The sequence below is a fragment of the Pelodiscus sinensis genome, chromosome 29 (assembly GCF_052426305.1).
Source record: "Pelodiscus sinensis isolate ZL-2025 chromosome 29, ASM5242630v1, whole genome shotgun sequence".
NCBI lineage: Eukaryota > Metazoa > Chordata > Testudines > Trionychidae > Pelodiscus > Pelodiscus sinensis.
Window position 1 is genome coordinate 15,342,725 of NC_143080.1, and position 22,203 is coordinate 15,364,927.

At 69.0% G+C, this 22,203-nt stretch overlaps 2 protein-coding genes across 3 annotated transcripts in view; both read left to right on the forward strand.

Annotated features, from left to right (window-relative positions):
- The window catches only part of ITGA2B (integrin subunit alpha 2b), a 34,610-nt gene extending 15,335 nt beyond the window's left edge, over positions 1 to 19,275 (forward strand). For both annotated transcript variants that reach the window (XM_075911239.2, XM_075911238.2), the window contains exons 18-30: positions 437 to 562; positions 670 to 737; positions 924 to 1,071; positions 1,359 to 1,451; positions 1,953 to 2,032; positions 2,303 to 2,383; positions 3,035 to 3,140; positions 4,170 to 4,322; positions 4,926 to 5,048; positions 5,884 to 5,997; positions 6,490 to 6,591; positions 7,013 to 7,135; positions 18,515 to 19,275. In XM_075911239.2, coding sequence (XP_075767354.2) covers positions 437 to 562; positions 670 to 737; positions 924 to 1,071; positions 1,359 to 1,451; positions 1,953 to 2,032; positions 2,303 to 2,383; positions 3,035 to 3,140; positions 4,170 to 4,322; positions 4,926 to 5,048; positions 5,884 to 5,997; positions 6,490 to 6,591; positions 7,013 to 7,135; positions 18,515 to 18,610 — 1,413 coding nt within the window. In that variant the 3' untranslated portion in view covers positions 18,611 to 19,275. The remainder of the gene's footprint in view (positions 1 to 436; positions 563 to 669; positions 738 to 923; positions 1,072 to 1,358; positions 1,452 to 1,952; positions 2,033 to 2,302; positions 2,384 to 3,034; positions 3,141 to 4,169; positions 4,323 to 4,925; positions 5,049 to 5,883; positions 5,998 to 6,489; positions 6,592 to 7,012; positions 7,136 to 18,514) is intronic.
- A 2,267-nt stretch (positions 19,276 to 21,542) lies between these two features.
- FAM171A2 (family with sequence similarity 171 member A2) overlaps positions 21,543 to 22,203 on the forward strand; it is a 29,457-nt gene continuing 28,796 nt past the window's right edge. The window contains exon 1 of the mRNA XM_075911481.2: positions 21,543 to 21,749. Coding sequence (XP_075767596.2) covers positions 21,653 to 21,749 — 97 coding nt within the window. The 5' untranslated portion in view covers positions 21,543 to 21,652. The remainder of the gene's footprint in view (positions 21,750 to 22,203) is intronic.

Genomic DNA, 22,203 nt, shown 5'->3' on the forward strand with positions numbered 1-22,203 from the left:
CTCTCAGGGCCCCACCCCTGCCCCCCATTAGGTGCCAGCCCCCGGCCACTAAGCCCCTGGGCCCTGCCTACGGCAACCCCGAGCCAAGCCCACGGAGCCAGCAGCAACCGCAGGCCTATGAGCCTCGAGCGCCCAGCTCCGGCACCTGCCCATGGCCCTGTGAGAAGCTCCTGCCGGTGTCCCTGGCACGGGCGTTTCAGCCCCCTGGCTTCCCCAGTCCCTTTGTGACTCTCCACAGCAGCTGGGCTGGGGGACGCCCCCCAGTGTCTGTCCGCTCCGAGAGCAGCAGAACCCTGCCCCCAGCAGCCTGGCAGCCTACGGGGGAAACTGAGGCACCGATCAGGGTGACAGAGATTTCACCTTGGCCTCACGCTGTCCTGCCGGACATCCCCAGTGCAGTCCCCAGGCCTTCCTCGTCGCCCTCCTCTGCCCCCAGGACGAGGCTGATTTCAAGGACAAGCTGAGCCCCATCGTGGTGAGCCTGGCGCTGAGCTTGGCCGTCGGGCCGGGCACCGAGGAGCTGGGGCCGGTGCTCAGTGGGCAGACGGTGGTCCAGGAGCAGGTCGATGTCCCCTTCCGCCCCCCCGCCAGCCCTGCTGGGGCCCTCGCCCCGCCCCGCCCCCCTGGCCCGGCAGCGCGGCTGAAGGGCGGCTCTGTGTGTTTGCCCAGACGCGCATCGTGGTGGACTGCGGCGAGGACAACGTCTGCGTCCCGGACCTGCGGCTCGCCGCCCACATGTAAGCACCGCCCCCCGGCGCACCGTGTGCGGCCCCCTGGTGGTCAGAGCCGGCCGGGCGCCCCACGGCTGCTGTCCGCTCTCGGACGGCTCCCATTGGCCGGCGCACAGCGTGGGCTGCTGCTATTGGCCAGGCCTGGATCCCTCTGCCCAGGGCCAGGGCTCAGGCTGCTCCCTCCGTCCGCAGGCCCATGAGCCAGCTGTTCCTGGGGGCGGAGGACGTGGTGCACATCCTGGCCGAGGCCAGCAACGCCGGCGAAGGCGCCTTCGAGGCCGAGCTGCGGCTGCAGCTGCCACGTGACGCCCACTACCAGCGAGCCACCAGCAACCTGCAGGTAGGGGCAGCCCCGGGGCGCCTCTCCCCGCAGGACTTCCCTTGGGGTCCCTGGTGACGGTCACAGGCCCGCCTGCACCTCCCGCCCTGGTGCCCTGCCCTGTTTGAACCCTGGCCCCGGAGCTGCGGCGGCGCTCCCTTTGCTGGCTGCGGTGGGAGGCTGTTACCTGCTGTGACTCCGAGCGGGCTGGGAGGGGGAGCTCCCCCGCGGGCGTGTCAGAGAGCGGGGGGATCCCGTGCCCAGCCGCTGCCCGCTGGCCTGCAGTGATCCCGCCTGTGCCGGCGTAGGGGAAGGAGAAGCTGGTCTGTAACCCCAAGAAGGAGAACGAGACGCGCGTGGTGATCTGTGAGCTGGGGAACCCCATGAAGAGCGGAGCCAAGGTAGCCCCCCCTGGGCAGCCCCTCCCCCGGGCAGCCCCTCCCCCGGAAGGAGGGCAGCCTCTCCGGCTACCCCTCAGTGACAGAGGCGCCTGAGCACGGTGGTGCCCTGAGCTCCTGCCCCAGAGCTGGGATCCCCCCAGCTCAGCCCCCCCCCCACACTCCAGCACAGATCTCCCTCCCCGGGTCCCTGCGCTCTGGCAGTGCTCCTGGGTGCCTGTCACCATGACCTCTGGGCACCGTAGTGCTGAGAAGGGGCGGCGCCCGCCCATCCCCCAACCGAGGGGGGGCGGCACCCACCCATCCCCCAACCGAGGGGCGGCGGCGCCCGCCCATCCCCCAGCCGAGGGGCGGCGGCGCCCGCCCATCCCCCAGCCGAGGGGCGGCGGCGCCCGCCCATCCCCCAGCCGAGGGGCGGCGGCGCCCGCCCATCCCCCAGCCGAGGGGCGGCGGCGGTGCCCGTGCCTGCTGGCCGGGCATACTCCAGGTCCCCTGTCCTGGCAGGTGGCGGTGGACGTGACTCTCAGCGTCAGTAACCTGGAGGAGGCCGGCGACGCCATCGAGTTCCAGCTGCAGCTGCGGAGGTGATACCCCCCACCCGGCTCCCCGAGGTGCCGGGGGGCGATGGAGGCTGGCCCGGGAAGCTCCGTTCAGCCCCTGCCCTCAGTGGCTCGGGGGCAGAGCTGGGGCTCGGGGCGGGGCGGAGCCGCCCTGTCTGGGTCTCCCGGCGCCTTCCAACGCCCCCTCAGCGCTGCCGGGCAGGTGACACAAGGGCCCCGTTCCTGGCGCTAAGCCCCCGGCTCCATCGCCCTGGCCCAGCTCCGCGCCTGACCTGCCTGTCCCTTCACCCGCAGCAAGAACAGCCAGAGCCCGCCCAGCGCCCTGCAGCGGGTGCAGATCCCCATCAAGGCTGCCGCGGAGCTGGACCTGCGAGGGTGAGGGGGCTGCGGGGAGGGGTGGAGCGGGGGAGGGGCCACGGGCATGGGGGAGGGGCACAGGGAGTGAAGGGGCCCTGGGCACGGGGGAGGGGCAGCATGTGGGTAGGGGCCATGGGCGTGGGGAGGGGCAGAGTGGGAGAAGGGTGGAGTGGGGGTGGGGCCGAGGGCGTGAAAGGGACATGGACATGGGGGAGGGGTGTAGCGGGGGAAGGGCAGTGGGGGGTGAAGGGGCCATGGGCACGGGGGAGGGGTGGAGCGGGGGAGGGGCAGTGGGGGGTGAAGGGGCCATGGGCACAGGGGAGGGGTGGAGCGGGGGAGGGGCAGTGGGGGTGAAGGGGCCATGGGCACGGGGGAGGGGTGGAGCGGGGGAGGGGCAGTGGGGGTGAAGGGGCCATGGGCACGGGGGAGGGGTGGAGCGGGGGAAGGGAGGAGCGGGGCAGGAGCAGTATGGGGGCAGGGAGCCACAGGCATGGGGGGGGGCAGAGGGAGTGAAGGGGCCATGGATGCGGGGGAGGGGCAGGAGCCGGGGCTGCGGCTGGTACTCGCTCAGCACCCAGCCCTGCCCCCCAGTGCCCTCCCCCGGGGAGCCCCGCGGGGCCTGGCCCAGCGCCCGGACGGGACTGGCAGCCGCTGCCTTGGCTCCCGCAGGAATTCGCTGCCGGCCACCCTGGTGCTGCCGCTGGGCGGCTGGGAGCAGGCCGAGGGCAGCCGCCGGGTGGAGGACCAGGGGCCCCGGGTGGAGCACGTGTACCAGGTACGGCCCCGCGGTCCTGCCGCCCCAGCCAGGCAATGGGGCCCCCCAATCCTTCATGCACCAGCACCCCCACACCTGGGCACCCCACACGCATACGCACTGGAACACACGCCTGCTCACGTGGTGGTGGTACCCCCCCGCTGACTAGTACCCACACGCACACGCCCTCGTTGGGCACCAGTGCTGGGCTTCCAGACCCCCCCTTGCTCCTCCCAGTAACTGCCCCAGCAGCTCATGGGTCTCACCCTGCCCGGTGCAGGGCCCGAGCCTCACTACAGCAAGCAGGCTGCTGGCCCCCGGCATGGGGCGCACACGCTGCACACGCTTACGCGCACACGCTGCACACGTGGCACACGCTTACACGCACACATGCTGCACAAGCTACACACGCTGCACACGTGCACATGCTTAAACACGCACACGCTGCACGCACACGCTTACACCCACCCACACACGCACACAGTTATACACACATGTGCACACACTTACACACACACATGCTGCACATGTGCACACTCTACACATGCTACACACACAGGTGCACATGCTGAAACCCTACACACGCACACGCTGCACATGCACATGCCACAACACGCACACACACACGCTGCACATGTGCCACACACGTGCGTATATGCTGCACATGCACACACACTGCACACACACATGCTGCACACACGCACATACTGCAACGCTACACACGCGCGCACTGCAAACACACATGCTGCACGTACAGACACTGTACACGCACACATGCTCAAACGCTGACCTACAGCTGCACGCATTCTCACCATGGGCAGACAGACCGACACATACGCGCCCGCTACACACTCTGGCTGCGCACACCCCTGGGCATGCACCGTGCAGAGCTGAGCAGTCAGGCCGATGTACAAAGGCTGCAAAACACAGAACCAGCCCAAACCCAGCCTGCCAGAGGCCCCGAGCTGCCCCCAGCCCTGTGCCCCCCCTGGCCCAGCCCTGTGCCCCCCCCGGCCCAGCCCAGCCCTTCTCTCTTCTCCCTCTGCGCAGCTGCACAACCAGGGCCCGGGCACAGTGAGCCAGGCGGAGCTGCGGGTGGCGATCCCCAGCCGGCTCCAGGACGACATCCTGCTGTACCTGACGGGGCTCAGCACGGATGGGAAGATCAATTGCTCCAGCCACACGCGATTCAACCATCTGGAAGTAGGAGGGGCCGGGCAAGGCTGTGGCATGGGGCGGCTGGGGGGCGGCTCCGAGGCTGCGGGCCCTGGCGCTGCTGGCGCCGGCACGGGCAGAGACTTTGCTGCTCTTGGCCACCCCAGCTCGGCCAGACGGTCCCAGCCTGGGGGCCGAGCTGCGGGGTGTGCAGGGATCAGAGCCCAGCTGGGAGCGCTCCGCTGGGGAGGCAGCAGTTGGCCGGAGAAGCGGCTCGTGGGAAAGCAGGTGCTTTCCTGGTGGGGCACTGGGAGTCCAGGCTGGCAGCTCTGCAGCCCCGGGAGCCCTGGCCGACCCGCGAGGCAGCTGCTGACGGACACGGAGCCTTGAGCCACTCGAGGGGCCCCGCCAGGTGCAGTCGCCTGCAGGCTGCGGCGAGCCGAGCGTGGCCGGAGCCGCGGGACCGGCCGTTCCCAAGCACAGTCCCGCAGGGTCCCCAGCTGGAGGGAAATTTCCAAATGTCAAAACTCCCCCCGGCGGGTCCCCCCGGCAGCACCAGGGCCCAGAAACCTCAGAGCTGCTTTTGCCCAGAGGCTGCTCCGTGCTCCCAGCCCCGAGTGCAGGGATGAGCCGTGGCCCCTCTTGTTGCAGCTCCAGCTGCCCACGGCCCCCCCCACCCAGAACACGAGCTACCAGCTGGCCTCCAGGCGGGAGAGGCGGGAGGCGGCCGAGGCCGAGGCTGGCCTGGCCACTCTGCGGGAGCCCACGCTGGTGGTAAGGAGAAGGGGGTCCTTGGCCGGGGGGAGCAGGGAGCGGCTGTGACTTGGGGTGCACAGGGAGGGGGCCCCCAGGGCTGTAGGGCAGAGGGCAGTTTGGGGCCTGTGCCGGGGCGTGGCTGGGAGACCCGGCAGAGTGTGGGCGAGATGGACCCTGGTGTCGGCACCCCCAGCAGGGCAGCTCTGAGCCTGGGCCCGCATCCTCCGTCTGCCCTGCCCGCCATCTGCTCCGGAGCTGGGACCTCCCTGGGAGCAGCATGAGGATAAATGAACCCCCAGCCCCAGCCTTTGGGTCCAAATCCTGCACCTGGCTTGGAGTATGTGGGTGGGGCTGGGGTGCAGGGGGCGGGACCAGGGAAAGGGGGTGGGGCCAAGAGGGCAGGGCTGCAGTGGGCGGGGTTGGGATGCATGGGACAGGAGCAGGAAAAGGGGGGCCGTGAGGGCAGGGGTAGGAGCAGGGGGTGGAGCCAGGGAAAGGGGGCGGGACCAGGGAAAGGGAGTGGGGCCATGAGGGCAGGGCGGCAGTGGGCAGGGCTGGGTGCAGGGGGTGGAGCCAGGGAAAGGGGGTGGGGCCATGAGGGCAGGGCGGCAGTGGGCAGGGCTGGGTGCAGGGGGTGGAGCCAGGGAAAGGGGGTGGGGCCATGAGAGCAGGGCTGCAGTGGGCGGGGCTGGGTGCAGGGGGCGGAGCCAGGGAAAGGGGGTGGGGCCATGAGAGCAGGGCTGCAGGGGGCGGGGCTGGGATGCATGGGACAGGAGCAGGAAAAGGGGGGCCATGAGGGCAAGGCTGGATGCAAGGGGCGGGGACAGGGGCCGATTGCTGCGCCCTGTTGCAGGACTGCAGCGGCCGTGCGTGCGTGACCGTGCTGTGCCAGGTGGAGGCGCTGGCGAGGGACCAGCGGGCCATGGTGACCATCCATGCGGTCCTGTGGATGCAGAGCGTCAGGAAGGTGGGGCCGGGCCGCGCTGCCTGGGGGTTGCAGCCCAGTGCCTAGTCGCTGACCCCAGGGGTTTTGTGGCCCCTGCTGCGGATCTGACCCGGCCAAGGGGAGGGTCTGTTGGAGACACGGCGGCTTTCCCAGGCCCACGCTCCCGGGGCCAGCGCTGGTTGCATGACTAAGGCTTGGGAGCAGAGCCAGGAAATGGGGTTGGCATTTCCCAAATGTTCCCAGCTGGGGAAACTGAGTCATGAGCCGCGCCCAGCTGGGTTATCAGGAGCCCTGGCACCTGTCATTCGCTGCTGGGGGCGGTTTGGGTGACTGAGCGCACAGGGAGGTTGCCACTGAGCCAGGGAGAGAAGCCAGAATCCCGGCTCCCGCAGGGTCGGAGGACTGGTCAGGGCGGTGGAGCCCAGCCGTCGTCCCGCCCCCTCCTAGCCCCGGCCTGCCAGTGCGTTCAGCCAGTCCCTGCCACGACCGCTTTCCCCGGCTCTCCCCGCACAGCGGCCCCTGGACCAGTTCATCATCCAGTCGCAAGCCTGGTTCAACGTCTCCGCCCTGCCCTACCGCATCCAGCCCGACACGCTGCCCAGCGGCCACGCCACGGTACGGCCCGAGGGGGCGCCGGAGGGGCGGGGCCCTGGCCAGTGGGAGGGGCCATCAGTGGCTCTGCTAGCCTGGCTGGTGCGGGCCCTATGCCAGGACCTGGCTCCTGGCAGTCAGACCAAAGGCGGGCCCTGAGCACCCACCCCCAGAGCTGCCCTGGGCAGTCGGGTCGCAGCCAGGTCGGGCCTGGTGCTGCCAGGGGGGAGAGCCCAGCGCATGGTGCCCTTGCAGTGCCACGGACTGGCCCCAGGGCACAAAGGCTGCAGCTCCCTAGCGCCTTGGGCCAGTGGGTGGCACCGGGGACGCCTGGTCCCACTTGGAGCAGGGTTCTGGCTCTGCAGCAGGGCTCCTGGAGGCAGCCCCGGCTCTGGCCCCGCCTCTCTGCCCCCGAGCAGGCATTGACCTGGCCGTCCCTCCCCAGGCCCACACGGAGGTGATGAGGGTGAGCCCGGATGCCAAGGCGGAGATCCCCACCCGGTGGATTGTGCTGGCCGTGCTGGCCGGGCTCCTGCTCCTGGCCCTTTTCATCTGCGCCATGTGGAAGGTGAGGCTCCCCGGCTCAGAGCAGCCAGCCAGGCCGACGTGGGCACAGCAGGGGCAGGCCTGAGGCTGGGGCGGGGCAGGTTGGTAGCCGGGTTCCAGGCCAGGGAGGGTGCCAGGAGCCAGGGGCTGAGTCGGTTTCAGGAGGAGACATGGGAGAAGGCTGGGAAAGGACACGGAAGGGGGAAATAGGAACAACGACCCGTCAGCCTCAGGCCAATGGAGCGAGTCCATAAGGGATCCACCCGCAAACCCGCGGAAGGCAGTGGGGTGCTCGGTAGCTGCGGGTCAAGCACAAGTCAGAGCAGCGGTGGGGTTGCCAGGTGTCCGGTTTTCTACCGGACAGGCCGGTTTTTGCCTCTGTCCAGTAAAAAAATTCAGAAAATCTCCGACGTGCAACGTCCGGTATTTTCTGTTTTTCCGGCTGGGCGCTGGACGGAAGCCGGGCGGGGGTGGGGCAGTGGCTGGGGGGGCAGTCGGCACTGGGAGCCCTCAGCTGATTGCGTGAGAAGAGGAGTGGGGCCGGGGGAGGGGAAGGCCCGGCCCTGCCCCGGGTGCTGTTCCAGCGCGTTGCCCAGGAGAGGAGCCCGCGGGCGCTTTGTGGGCGCGTTTAGGCGCCTTCCAGGGGCTCTCGGCCAAAACCAACCGGGTGGAATTTCTGCCTCTTCCCACTGGGACACCCCAAGACCTGGCTATGGGGGAGTCGCCTTCCTGCCCATGGTTGTGCCCCCCCCACCATTGTCTGCCTCTCTCTGCTTTGCAGAACAGGCTCTGCTGGCCCCCCCTTTGTTCCCACCGTGGTGGCTCTTGGTAGTAGCTACAGGATGTGTGTTTGGTGGGGGGGGGGGTGTTTTTTTCCTCAACAAATTTTTAGCCCGTGTGTTTTAGCCGTGTGGGCAAGGGCAGCACTGTCAGTGGAGGGGGTGTTGGGTCTGGGACGGAGGTTGGGAGCAGAAGGGAGCTTGGGATAGAGGACTGGGGTGCAGGGGGGTGTGGGGCCTGAGAGGGACTTTCAGTGAAGGAGGGGGCTGTGACCTGGAGCAGAGCTGGGGTGCAGGGTCCAGAGGGGGAGGGGGGTAAGAGGGGTGCAAGGTCTGGGAGGGAGTTGTGACCCGGAGGAGGTGGGGATAGTGATCTGGGGCGAGGGGGTGGCAGAGGCAGGCTCTGGCTGGGAGGTTCGTAGCTAGGTGGTTCCCAGCCAGCAGCCCTGCAGGAACCTGAGACCGGCTCCATGCCTGTGTGCTGGGAAGGCTGCTCCACGTGGCTCTGCTCCAGCGTGAGGTGGGGAGTGAGGAGGCTTCATTCGCTGCTCCTGCCTCCAGCAAAATTTCTCAGTGCCTATTGGCCGAAAACTGGCCAATGGGAGCTCAGGGATTTTGCTGGGGGTGGGGACAGTGCACAAATTCTCCTGTCCCTCCCCAGCTTGCAGAGCAATTAGCAGCCAGCTGTTTTAAACAGCGTGAGCTGCTCTGCAATAAGGGTGCCAGCGAGGTGGCCATGGGCCGGATCCAGCTGCTAGCGGCCCCTGGTGTCACAGCCATTGGATCGCTTTCCTTGGGAGGGTATCAGGCCTCGTGGCCAAGGGGAAGCGGTGGACGTGGGATACCTAGACTTCAGTGAGGCATTTGACACGGTCTCACATGATCTTATCGATAAACTAGGCAAATGCAGCCCAGATGGGACTACCGTCAGGTGGGTGCGTATCCGGGTGGAGAACTGTTCTTGTCAATAGTTATTAGGTGCAGAGGAGTCGGGCCGGGCTGCCCTGGCTCAGACAGAACGGCTGTTCCCATCCCTGCCTATTCGCTGCCAGGGCAAGAGCATTCTCCGAAGAGCTGCCATGACCGTAAGAGCCTCTGCGCGGGGTGAAAGCGAGAGCGCTCCAGGTACAGCACCTGGCGATGGAGCAGGTAGAGAGGCCGGCTCTGGAACCGGGATCCCAGGGAGCCTCCTGCCATGACAGCGGCGAAGAGGAAGCCCACCTCACCCTGGGCAGACAGGCCACCCAAGGGGCGATCCCCCGGCAGAAGCCGACCTCGGCACCCAAGGGAGAGGCTTCAGGGTACACGGGCGCTACAACCCCTGAGGGCCGTGTCCGCAAAGATACACACCCTGCGGTCTCGGTACTGAAGCCCAAGAAGACGGCCCCTGCGCATTGGTGCCGCCACAGCTGGTGCCCAAACCACCACAGCAGCCCGCAGCTAAGGGCCGACAGGAACCCTCGGTACCGACCCCATGGATGGCACAGGGCCACGCAGTACTGCAATGGATCCAGCCCTCCGCGCCGACGGCACCGGCCTTTCCTCCCGCTTCGGGGCTGGGCACGCCGTTGTCCGGTACCACCAGCACACCTGCCTGGAGGGCCCAAGCAGACTAGCAACTCCACCAAGCTCGGCCCCTCCGCTCTGACCCTGAGGACGAGGAAGAAATCTCCTTCACCCCAGGACACTCGTCCCGAAGCAGCAGCAGAGCCAGCCCCAGATGTGGCATTCCCACGGTTCCAGCTGTGGCAGGGAGGGGCCCCTGGGCTCGGTAGGAGCTTGGCCCCGGCACGGCGGTGGCAGTGCTGACTCGGGCGGTGGTCCCCAAACCACCTGCCTCCAGCGGGTCTGATGCTGCCCAGGAGGGGGTGGAAGGTCTGAAGGACACGCAGGAGGAAGACACCCGCCGAGTCGGGATGCCCCTTCCGCCAACGGCGGACAGCGACCGCAAACACGAGTTGACTGACATTTTACAGGCTTCCCACCATCTGAAACAGCCATGGCAGCCGGCGAGGCCGTGCTGGGCCCCGCGGAGGGTTTGTGGCAAACACCAGCCTCGATTCCCACCCCCAGAAAGGGCTGGCAGGAAGTAACATCTTCCTGACCGAGGGGCTGAATGTTTACCCGCCTGGCACCCAACTCCCCCGTGGCGGGTGCAGCCCAGAGCAGGGGCAAGCAGGCCCAGTAGAAATCCACTCCCTGCGACAAAGAAAGGAAGAGACCAGACATCCGGGGAGGAAATCCACCTCCAGCACCCTCCCGACTCGGCCGGCTGGTTATTCAACACAGCCAGCGAAGGCCTTGGAGAAAATGAAACCAGCTGCCCAAGTCCGGCACAGATGGCGGAGCCCTCACAGCACAAAGGGCACTGCTGGTTCCCGCGCCGCCTCCAGGTCTTGGGCCCAGCAGAGGTCACACGCTGGGTCTCTGGATTTCCGCCGTTGGCGCAGGACTCGGTTCAGGACACGCCCGTGGAGGGACAGAGGCTTTTTCCTGCCTCCCGGACAGATGCTTCAGTGCACTCGCTCAAGGATGTGGGTGCTACATTAAAAGCCTGGAGCAGGCGTGTCCCTCCGCCAACAAGAAACTGAATGGCCTCTCCAGGCCCGAGTTACCGCCTCGGGCGAGGCAGCAGCAGTGCAGGCAGGCTCAGGAGCTACCCACCACGTCCCAGTGCCCCGTGGCAGGCAGACGTTTTGAACAGCTGGCCGAGGGTTCCATGTGGTTTCCACCAGCCACTCCGTACCGGTTCAGCCGCCAGCCTGGCCACCGTGCATGGCCAGGATTGCCACAGAGCGATGGGCCTTAGAAGTCTTAGCGAGAGGCCTCACGATTCCCTTCCTCACCTTTCCTCCAACCTACCCCCGCCCCTCTTCAGGGACCCCTCCCGAGTCTCTGCTCCAGATGGGCAATAGTGCGTGCGCCAGCGTGCTGGAGGGGCTTTTACTCCAGACACTTTCTCAGGCTGTGTCTACACTACACTGACCTATCGGGAAAGGTTCCCAAAACGCACCCCGCACTTTGCGCACCTTTTTCCCATCGTTTTGTCGGAAGAGTCTTTTCTGAATTTGGCCCGTCTACACTGGGCCAAATTGGGGAAAAAACCCTCTTTTGGAAGAGCCCTTTTTCCTCGTGGGGCTGCTCTCCTGCAAAAGAAAAGTGGAAGAGCAGACACGTTCCCTGGACGCGACGGAGTTTTTCCGGGATCCTGCTGGTATCGTGTGGACATAGCCCCTCTCCAGAAAGCTCCGGGGCTGGAGACCCACCCTGGACCTGCGCAGGCAGAACAAGGACTTAGAAAGGCAACGAGGCAGCTTGGGAGCCCCGGCAAAGACCATCCCGGCCCCGGAGAAAGGAAACTGGAGCTCGTCCCTCGCCTGCAGGCTGTTCTTTCCACGTGGCAGTTCGGCCTTCGCACTGACAGGGCCGCGGGTTATTCTAGGTCCTGCCCTTCGGCCTCTCCTCAGCGCCGAGTTTTCTCCAAGGCCCTGGCTGTGGCCGTGGCCCATCCAAGAAAATCAGGGATAGGAATTTCCCCTTTGCTGGGTGACTCCCTGCTCGTAGCTCCCGCGGAGCCAGAGGCCAGGCGAGGGCCACAGCAGAACCCAGCCATTCCCACTGCACATGCGCCTCGCGCCTCACCCACCCAGGAGCTGGAGCCAGGCTGGAGCGCGGCGTGCAGCCCGACCGCCAGTACTAAGGGTCCACGCCTTGGCCACGGGCTGCCCCGTGACGCCTGCCAGCCAGCGCCTGCCGCTGCTCCGCCGCGTGTCTGCCAGCGCAGACCTCGTCCCTCGCGCCAGGCTGCACGTGCAGGCGCGGCCTCTCATGGGCTTCCGGCCCCACGCTCACCCTTCGCACCCTGCAGACAAGGCCAGGGAACCCCTGGAGCCCCCTTCCGACAGAACCCACGGTCACTGCCCTAGAGGGCTGGGCGCACGCGCCAGCGGCTCCAGCACCCTCCGGAACGTGGCCGGCACACCAGCCCCCAGAGGAGCGTGCGTGCTCTCTTCCCGCAGCTGAGAATTCTCCCAGACCGCGCCAGCCAGGCATCTCGGCAAGGGAGCCCGGCGCTGTGGCCGTGCCGCACTCGCCACCGGATCGCCACGCAGCGGCTGTCTCCCAGGCCAGCACGATGCCTGCGTGGCCCAGGGGGGCCATGGATTTCATCACGGGCCCGATGGGAGACCCCCCCAGCCCTGCGCACCCATCACGGGCCCAATGGGAGACCCCCCCAGCCCTGCGCACCCATCACGGGCCCGATGGGAGACCCCCCCAGCCCTGCGCACCCATCACGGGCCCGATGGGAGACCCCCCCAGCCCTGCGCACCCATCACGGGCCCAATGGGAGACTCCCCCAGCCCTGCGCACCCATCACGGGCCCAATGGGAGACCCCCCAGCCCTGCACACCCATCACGGGCCCAATGGGAGACCCCGCAGCCCTGCGCACCCATCACGGGCCCGATGGGAGACCCCCCAGCCCTGCGCACCCATCACGGGCCCAATGGGAGACCCCCCCAGCCCTGCGCACCCATCACGGGCCCGATGGGAGACCCCCCAGCCCTGCGCACCCATCACGGGCCCGATGGGAGACCCCCCCAGCCCTGCGCACCCATCACGGGCCCGATGGGAGACCCCCCCAGCCCTGCGCACCCATCACGGGCCCAATGGGAGACCCCCCCAGCCCTGCGCACCCATCACGGGCCCGATGGGAGACCCCCCAGCCCTGCGCACCCATCACGGGCCCGATGGGAGACCCCCCCAGCCCTGCGCACCCATCACGGGCCCGATGGGAGACCCCCCCAGCCCTGCACACCCATCACGGGCCCAATGGGAGACCCCCCAGCCCTGCGCACCCATCACGGGCCCGATGGGAGACTCCCCCAGCCCTGCGCACCCATCACGGGCCCGATGGGAGACTCCCCCAGCCCTGCGCACCCATCACGGGCCCGATGGGAGACCCCCCAGCCCTGCGCACCCATCACGGGCCCGATGGGAGACCCCCCAGCCCTGCGCACCCATCACGGGCCCGATGGGAGACTCCCCCAGCCCTGCGCACCCATCACGGGCCCGATGGGAGACCCCCCAGCCCTGCGCACCCATCACGGGCCCGATGGGAGACTCCCCCAGCCCTGCGCACCCATCACGGGCCCGATGGGAGACCCCCCCAGCCCTGCGCACCCATCACGGGCCCGATGGGAGACCCCCCCAGCCCTGCGCACCCATCACGGGCCCGATGGGAGACCCCCCCAGCCCTGCGCACCCATCACGGGCCCAATGGGAGACTCCCCCAGCCCTGCGCACCCATCACGGGCCCGATGGGAGACCCCCCCAGCCCTGCGCACCCATCACGGGCCCGATGGGAGACCCCCCAGCCCTGCGCACCCATCACGGGCCCGATGGGAGACCCCCCAGCCCTGCGCACCCATCACGGGCCCGATGGGAGACCCCCCAGCCCTGCGCACCCATCACGGGCCCGATGGGAGACCCCCCCAGCCCTGCGCACCCATCACGGGCCCAATGGGAGACCCCCCCAGCCCTGCGCACCCATCACGGGCCCGATGGGAGACCCCCCAGCCCTGCGCACCCATCACGGGCCCGATGGGAGACCCCCCAGCCCTGCGCACCCATCACGGGCCCAATGGGAGACTCCCCCAGCCCTGCGCACCCATCACGGGCCCGATGGGAGACCCCCCCAGCCCTGCGCACCCATCACGGGCCCGATGGGAGACCCCCCCAGCCCTGCGCACCCATCACGGGCCCGATGGGAGACCCCCCAGCCCTGCGCACCCATCACGGGCCCAATGGGAGACCCCCCAGCCCTGCGCACCCATCACGGGCCCGATGGGAGACCCCCCAGCCCTGCGCACCCATCACGGGCCCGATGGGAGACCCCGCAGCCCTGCGCACCCATCACGGGCCCGATGGGAGACCCCCCAGCCCTGCGCACCCATCACGGGCCCGATGGGAGACTCCCCCAGCCCTGCGCACCCATCACGGGCCCGATGGGAGACCCCCCAGCCCTGCGCACCCATCACGGGCCCGATGGGAGACTCCCCCAGCCCTGCGCACCCATCACGGGCCCGATGGGAGACCCCCCAGCCCTGCGCACCCATCACGGGCCCGATGGGAGACTCCCCCAGCCCTGCGCACCCATCACGGGCCCGATGGGAGACTCCCCCAGCCCTGCGCACCCATCACGGGCCCGATGGGAGACCCCCCAGCCCTGCGCACCCATCACGGGCCCGATGGGAGACCCCCCAGCCCTGCGCACCCATCACGGGCCCGATGGGAGACTCCCCCAGCCCTGCGCACCCATCACGGGCCCGATGGGAGACCCCCCAGCCCTGCGCACCCATCACGGGCCCGATGGGAGACCCCCCAGCCCTGCGCACCCATCACGGGCCCGATGGGAGACTCCCCCAGCCCTGCGCACCCATCACGGGCCCGATGGGAGACCCCCCCAGCCCTGCGCACCCATCACGGGCCCGATGGGAGACTCCCCCAGCCCTGCGCACCCATCACGGGCCCGATGGGAGACCCCCCAGCCCTGCGCACCCATCACGGGCCCGATGGGAGACCCCCCAGCCCTGCGCACCCATCACGGGCCCGATGGGAGACTCCCCCAGCCCTGCGCACCCATCACGGGCCCGATGGGAGACCCCCCAGCCCTGCGCACCCATCACGGGCCCGATGGGAGACTCCCCCAGCCCTGCGCACCCATCACGGGCCCGATGGGAGACCCCCCCAGCCCTGCGCACCCATCACGGGCCCGATGGGAGACCCCCCCAGCCCTGCGCACCCATCACGGGCCCGATGGGAGACCCCCCCAGCCCTGCGCACCCATCACGGGCCCAATGGGAGACTCCCCCAGCCCTGCGCACCCATCACGGGCCCGATGGGAGACCCCCCCAGCCCTGCGCACCCATCACGGGCCCGATGGGAGACCCCCCAGCCCTGCGCACCCATCACGGGCCCGATGGGAGACCCCCCAGCCCTGCGCACCCATCACGGGCCCGATGGGAGACCCCCCAGCCCTGCGCACCCATCACGGGCCCGATGGGAGACCCCCCCAGCCCTGCGCACCCATCACGGGCCCGATGGGAGACCCCCCCAGCCCTGCGCACCCATCACGGGCCCGATGGGAGACCCCCCAGCCCTGCGCACCCATCACGGGCCCGATGGGAGACCCCCCAGCCCTGCGCACCCATCACGGGCCCAATGGGAGACTCCCCCAGCCCTGCGCACCCATCACGGGCCCGATGGGAGACCCCCCCAGCCCTGCGCACCCATCACGGGCCCGATGGGAGACCCCCCCAGCCCTGCGCACCCATCACGGGCCCGATGGGAGACCCCCCAGCCCTGCGCACCCATCACGGGCCCGATGGGAGACCCCCCAGCCCTGCGCACCCATCACGGGCCCGATGGGAGACCCCCCAGCCCTGCGCACCCATCACGGGCCCGATGGGAGACCCCCCCAGCCCTGCGCACCCTCTCCCCGAGGGGGCTTTGTGCATATAGACGTCTCGGCCACACGCCCTGTGCTGCTCCAGGGCAGGGCAGGGCAGGGCAGGAGCTCTGTGGGAGAGATCAGCTGCTCTCACACTCTCCTCCAGGCCTTCCCACCCATTCCCCTCCTCAGCAAAGTCACAGGCCAGAGTCACCGTGAGAGCACCCGCATGGCCCAGGCAATCCTGGTCCCCTGGCCTGTCCCAGCTCTCAGCGGCTCCTCCGAGTCCTCCACATCCTGCCTCGGGCCAGGGCCAGGGCCTCCGCGGCGGATCACGCAGGACCTCCCTCTCCGGACGCGCGGCAGTCCAATCAGCAGCTGCCGTAAGGCAAGCCCAAGGGCCGATTTGCAGAAGTGGCGCCGTGTCTCTGAGCACCTTCCCGCACGTCGGCCATCTGTCACGCTGGGCTTGGAGTTCCTCCTTTCCCTGCGGACACAGAACCCTCCGGATTCATCGGAAACGGGCCACTGAGGCTTAGTCTGCACTGCGGGGCTTGTGTGCAGGAAGCCGTTTGCGCAGGAGTTTTTGCGCCAAAACACGTCCAGACCTCACAGTGCATTGCACAAGCCTGGGACCGCTTGGACGCTCTTGCGCAAGGAAGCTCCGATGGCCATTCACAGACCGGCCATCAGCAGGCCTGTGCTTTCTCTGATAGGGGCTTTCTTGCACAAAGACCCCTCCGGAGCGGCAGGAGCTACAGTGCAGAAAGGAGTTAGTCCTTGCGGGGGAGGGAATAACGCCCGGTAAGAGCCCTCTGCTCTGTCGATTGTCTTGTGCGAAAACGTGCTTGAGGGGTGGGCGCTCTGCCGATTTTGGCACAAAAACCTTGTAGTGTAGATGTAGCCAGAGTGGCTCCTTCTAGTCAGCCCGGCGCCAACGACGGCCACGCGAGATTTTCAGAGCCGACCACCAAGACACTGGTAAAGGGGCTTAGCCCCACCTTCCCCCCATAAGGCCGACAGGGCCATCGTGGGATCTCAGCCTTGTCCCTGACTCCTTGACCCGCTCTCCCTGGGAGCCGCTGGTGACGTGATCCCTGCTGCGCCCTTCCACGGACGTGGCTTCCTTGCTCGCGCTCCCAGCCGCCAGAAGGGTCAGCGCGTGGCAGCGCACGTGGCAGATCCGCCATTCACGATCTTCTGCAAAGTCGTGCTAAGACCACAGCCGAAAGTGCTCCCAGGTAGTGTCTCCGGCCCACCTCGGTGAGCCTCGTTCCAGCAAGCGCCCCGTCCGCACTCCACGCTGGATGTTTGCTGGGCAATTGCTTTCCAGCTAGCTGGAGCGTAGTGCTGCCGAGGCTCTCCCAGGCTGCGCCGGCGGGCAGGCCGTTTCCAGGCAGGCTTCCAAACTGGATAAGGAATTGTATTAAAGCTCGCCCTGACATCAATAAGGTGGCACTGCCGCCCAGCTGTGGGCGCACTCCACCAGGGCGGTGGCCGCCTCCACGGCCTTCCCCCACCACGTGGCTGTTACGGGCATTTGTAGGGCAGCACCACAGGCCTCTGCACACAGCTTTACAAAACCCTGTGCTATGGACACTTGCGCATCGCAGTCCTCTCCGCCCCCTTCCTCCAGACCCCAGGGCACTGCTCCCACTGCGCCCATTCCCACCCTCTGACACACAGACGCTGGGGACACCATCCCTGCCTGCCCAGGCTAACAGTCACTGATGGACCTACCCTCCAGGAATGTAGCTAGCTCTTTTTTTGAACCCTGTTAAAGTCCCAGTCTTCACAACATCATCTGGCAAGGAGTTCCACAGGTTGACTGTGCTACATGAAGAAAAACTTCCTTTTGGTTGTTTTAAACCCACTGCCTATTAATTTCATTTGGCGACCCGTAGTTCTTATATTGTGGGACTGGATAAATAACTTTTCCTTATTTACTTTTTCCACACCCGTCATGATTTTATAGACCTCTATCCTATCCCCTCAGTCTCCTCTTTTCTAAGCTGAAAAGTCCCCGACTTTTTAATCTCTCTTCATATGGGACCCGTTCCAACCCCCTAAAAGACCTGCTGGGCCTTATGTCCCACGGCCGCTGCCCATAGGGGTGCCCCTGCTGCCCAGGGTGACTTTGTGCCCGGTGGCGAGTGCCAGGCCTTCCCGAGGCCAGTGGCAGCATATCGCAGCTCGTCCTGCCTGGCCCTGGCCCGCTCACAAGGCCACTTTGGGGGGATGTCAGCACACGGGGTGCTGGGGGCAGCACCTTGCTGTGGTCTCCCTCCTAAGCTGGGCTGCAGGTTGCTTTGCTGGCTCTTTGCAGCCCCGCTGCACGCAGGTCCCAGCACTCCTGGCTCGGCCTCGAAGGGGGGAGCTCTGGGAGAGGCCGGCCCCTTCAGGCGTCTCCAGGGCCCTGTGGGGCAGGCCTAGGTTAGGCCTTGGCCACAGGCCAGGTGGGTCCAGGCAAGCCGTCAGCGTCCCGGCAGGGCAGTCAGGCCCAAAGGGCAGAGCGGGGGTGGTGGAGGAGTTGGTAGTCAGGTCCCAGGCTTCCTGGGTTTCAGGGCCTGGGTCCAAGCCCAGCCCAGTTGGAAGCCGAGTTCAGGGACTGGGGTGGGCGGTACAGCAGCTATGGAAGGTTAATGCTGCTGCCTCAGACACCCCGTGGTTTTATATGCAGTGGGGAGCCAATCAGGAGGCATGAAGCTGCTGCCTGTCAAAGCCTTGAGGCGGGACTTCCCATAACCGGTGGCCACAGCAGGACGCTGGCCGTAGGGCACAGGCTGGTTACAGCTGCCGGGCAGCAGGACCTCGGCTCAGCCCGGGGAGAGGGGTCCAGCCAGCGGGGCCCTGCTGCTGCCCCCAGCCCCTGCCCCAGCCATTGGACTGCAGCTCAATGGGAGGAGGGGCAAAATCACCTCCTGTTCCTATTGCTCTGGGGGGGGACTCTGCCTGCCACAGCCCTGATTGGCAGCTCTTCCCCAGGAGGCGGGGCAGTGAGGAAGGCAGCCAATCAGAGGAGGTTTCAGCGCCCCCTAGCAGAGCCGCGGTGACGCACACGAGCCCGGCCGCCAGGCAGTGCTGGGGGCTGCCGTGGGAGAGGCAGGGAACGGGCCGGGGGGGTCGCTGTTCTGGGGGGCTCCTCGGCATCGTTGTTTCCCTCTCTCACAGATGGGGTTTTTCAAGAGGACCCGGCCCCCCACGGACGAGGAGGAGGAGCTAACGAGCGACGAGACGGGGGAGCCATGCACAGGGAGGGGCCACTAGGGGGCACCCTCTTCTGCGCCCATCTCTGCCATGCCTGTGCCAGCCCGATGGACAGACACCCCCTGCCCCCAGCCTCGCCAGCACCTCTCCCAGCCCCCCTCGCAGCCCAGGGCACGTCCTGGCACCAGAGCAGATGTGGGTAGGGCTGGCGAGAGAAAAGTGCCCGCGGCCTGCCAGCCACTCAGCCCCGGGCTCTCAGTCCTGCCCCCGGCACTCAAGGCAGAGGCCGAGACCCTGTTTGATCCGCTCACCTGCCCCCTCTGGAGCCCAGGGCCCTACATGTCACCCCCGCCCCCAGGCCAAGCCCAGAGCTGGGGGGACCAGAGGCCCACAGGCAGGGAATTGACGAGGTGACAGATCCACCTGCCCCTGCTGCAGAGGAAGGTGGAGACCCCCCCCGTTCCTGCCCATCCGCCCTGGGAGCAAATTCCTTCCTGACCCCAACCCTGGCTGAGCAGCTGGCCCCAGAGCTGGGAGCGCACGAGTGTGATGGCTGGGGCCGTGCCCGGCCCTGCTACTTGGTGCCACCCCGGCAGCTGCTGATCCGCCCTAGGGGACCCCAGGCCCCAGCTGCTCCTTGGAGCAATCTCCCCCACGCCTGTGTCGCGGCAGGGAATTGCAGCCTCCCGCCGAGGCCGTGCAATAAACGTGCTGCCAGCACCCTGTGTGGGGTCCGTTCCTGGCTCAGATGGGGTGGGGGGTGTGGAGGTGGCAGCGGGATCCGCACCTGGGGGGCAGCGGTTTTCCTCAGCTTCCCTGCAGCGCCCGCTCCCCCGCTCTGCTCCCAGGGCTGGCCCGGCCGGGCAAGGTGGCTGAGGGGGGGTGTGGCAGGGTGAGTGTGTGTATGTGGCAGGTGGGGGAGGAGGGTGCGAGTGGCTGGGGGGGTGTGGGTGGCAGGCGGGGGTGGGGTGGACGGCTGAGGTTGGGGGAGGGCGGCTGAGGAGATGTGTGTAGGCAGCTGGGGTGTGTGTGTGGCTGAGGGGGATGGCAGGCAGGGGTGGGGTGGGCGGCTGAGGGGTGTGTGTAGGCAGCTGAGGGGGATGTGGCAGGCAGGGGTGTGTGTGTGTGAGCGGCTGAGGTGGGTGTAAGTGGCTGGAGGGGGGTGTGGACGGCTGAGGGGGGATGGCAGGCTGGGGGGGTGTGGGCGGCAGGCGGGGGGGCAGTTGAGGGGGTGTGCACTGTGCAGCCGGTTGGAAACATGCAGACTAACCCCACTCCCACCAGCCCCAGAAGCGCGGATTGGGTCCAGCCTGGCCTAGCCCCCCCGCCTGTGGCAGGTGCAGGTGAGGTGCTCAGGAGGAAGGAGGCCCTGGAGCTAGTGGGGGTCGGTCCCCAGCCCCTCTGCTGGCCATGAAGCCAGCCCCTCCCCCCACTGCACGAGGCCCTGGTCTGCTCAGCCCTGGGCAGCTAGTGTAGACAGGCGCCTGCCACGTGGCCTCCTGGGGAGGGCAACCCGGCACCCACAGGGTCACTGCTCTGCCCGCCCCGGAGCCTCCCTCCAGAGCTGGCAGTCCCCCAGCGGGAGCGAGGGGGGGCTGGCGAAGTGGGGGCTGGGAGAGAAGGGGGGGCTGGCGGAGGGGGGGCGGGAGAAAGGGGGGGCTGGGAGAGAAGGGGGGCTGGCGGAGTGGGGGCTGGGAGAGAAGGGGCTGGTGGAGGGGGGGGGGAGCTGGGGGGTTGGCGGAGTGGGGGCTGGGAGAGAAGGGGGGCTGGCGGAGGGGGGCCGGGAGCGAGGGGGGGCTGGGGGCTGGCGGAGTGGGGGCTGGGAGAGAAGGGGGGCTGGCGGAGGGGGGGCGGGAGCGAGGCGGGCTGGGGGCTGGCGGAGGGGAGGCTGGGAGAGAAGGGGGGCTGGCGGAGGGGGGCCGGGAGCGAGGGGGGCTGGGGGCTGGCAGAGTGGGGGCTGGGAGAGAAGGGGGGCTGGCGGAGGGGGGCGGGAGCGAGGGTGGCTGGGGGCTGACGGAGGGGGGCGGGAGCGAGGAGGACTGGGGGCTGGCGGAGGGGGGCTGGGAGAGAAGGGGGGTTGGCGGAGGGGGGCGGGGGCTGGCGGAGTGGGGGCTGGGAGAGAAGGGGGGCTGGCGGAGGGGGGCTGGGAGAGAAGGGGGGTTGGCGGAGGGGGGCTGGGGGCTGGCGGAGTGGGGGCTGGGAGAGAAGGGGGGCTGGCGGAGGGGGGCCGGGAGCGAGAGGGGGCTGGGGGCTGGCGGAGTGGGGGCTGGGAGAGAAGGGGGGCTGGCGGAGGGGGGCCGGGAGTGAGGGGGGCTGGGGGCTGGCAGAGTGGGGGCTGGGAGAGAAGGGGGGCTGGCGGAGGGGGGCCGGGAGCGAGAGGGGGCTGGGGGCTGGCGGAGTGGGGGCTGGGAGAGAAGGGGGGCTGGCGGAGGGGGGCCGGGAGTGAGGGGGGCTGGGGGCTGGCAGAGTGGGGGCTGGGAGAGAAGGGGGGCTGGCGGAGGGGGGCGGGAGCGAGGGGGACTGGGGGCTGGCGGAGGGGGGGCTGGGAGAGAAGGGGGGCTGGCGGAGGGGGGCGGGAGCGAGGGGGGCTGGGGGCTGGCGGAGGGGGGCTGGGAGAGAAGGGGGGCTGGCGGAGGGGGGCGGGAGCGAGGGGGGCTGGGAGAGAAGGGGGGCTGGGAGAGAAGGGGGGCTGGCGGAGGGGGGCTGGGAGAGAAGGGGGCTGGCGGAGGGGGGCGGGAGCGAGGGGGGCTGGGAGAGAAGGGGGGCTGGCGGAGGGGGGCGGGAGCGAGGGGGGCTGGGAGAGAAGGGGGGCTGGCGGAGGGGGGCTGGGAGAGAAGGGGGGCTGGCGGAGGGGGGCGGGAGCGAGGGGGGCTGGGAGAGAAGGGGGGCTGGCGGAGGGGGGCTGGGAGCGAGGGGGGCTGGCGGAGGGGGGGCGGCGCCGCGCCCGCAGCCCGCCAGGGGGAGCCCGGCCGCTCGGGCAGGGGGCGGCGCGCGCTGGAACAATCGCGCCGGAGCGGGTCCCACCCACCAGCCGGGCCAGTGTCTGTGCGGGCCGGGGCGGGAGCGCCCGGCCGGGCGGATACTGCGGCTCAGGCTCCCACGATGCCGCCCCGGCGCCGCCTCCTGCTGCTGCTCCTGCTCGCGGGCCACATCGGGCTGGCGCCGGGCAGGGCTACGGGGGAGCCGCCCAGCCCGCAGGGTGAGCCCGGGGGGCGCTGGGGGTCCCTGTCCGGGGGGCGCTGGAACTGGGGGGGCGCTGGGGGTCCCTGTCCGGGGGGCGCTGGAACTGGGGGGCCGCTGGGGGTCCCTGTCCCGGGGGCGCTGGAACTGGGGGGGCGCTGGGGGTCCCTGTCCGGGGGGCGCTGGAACTGGGGGGGCGCTGGGGGTCCCTGTCCGGGGGGCGCTGGAACTGGGGGGGCGCTGGGGGTCCCTGTCCGGGGGGCGCTGGAACTGGGGGGGGGGCGCTGGGGGTCCCTGTCCCGGGGGCGCTGGAACTGGGGGGGCGCTGGGGGTCCCTGTCCGGGGGGCGCTGGAACTGGGGGGGGGCGCTGGGGGTCCCTGTCCGGGGGGCGCTGGAACTGGGGGGGCGCTGGGGGTCCCTGTCCGGAGGGCGCTGGAACTGGGGGGCCGCTGGGGGTCCCTGTCCGGAGGGC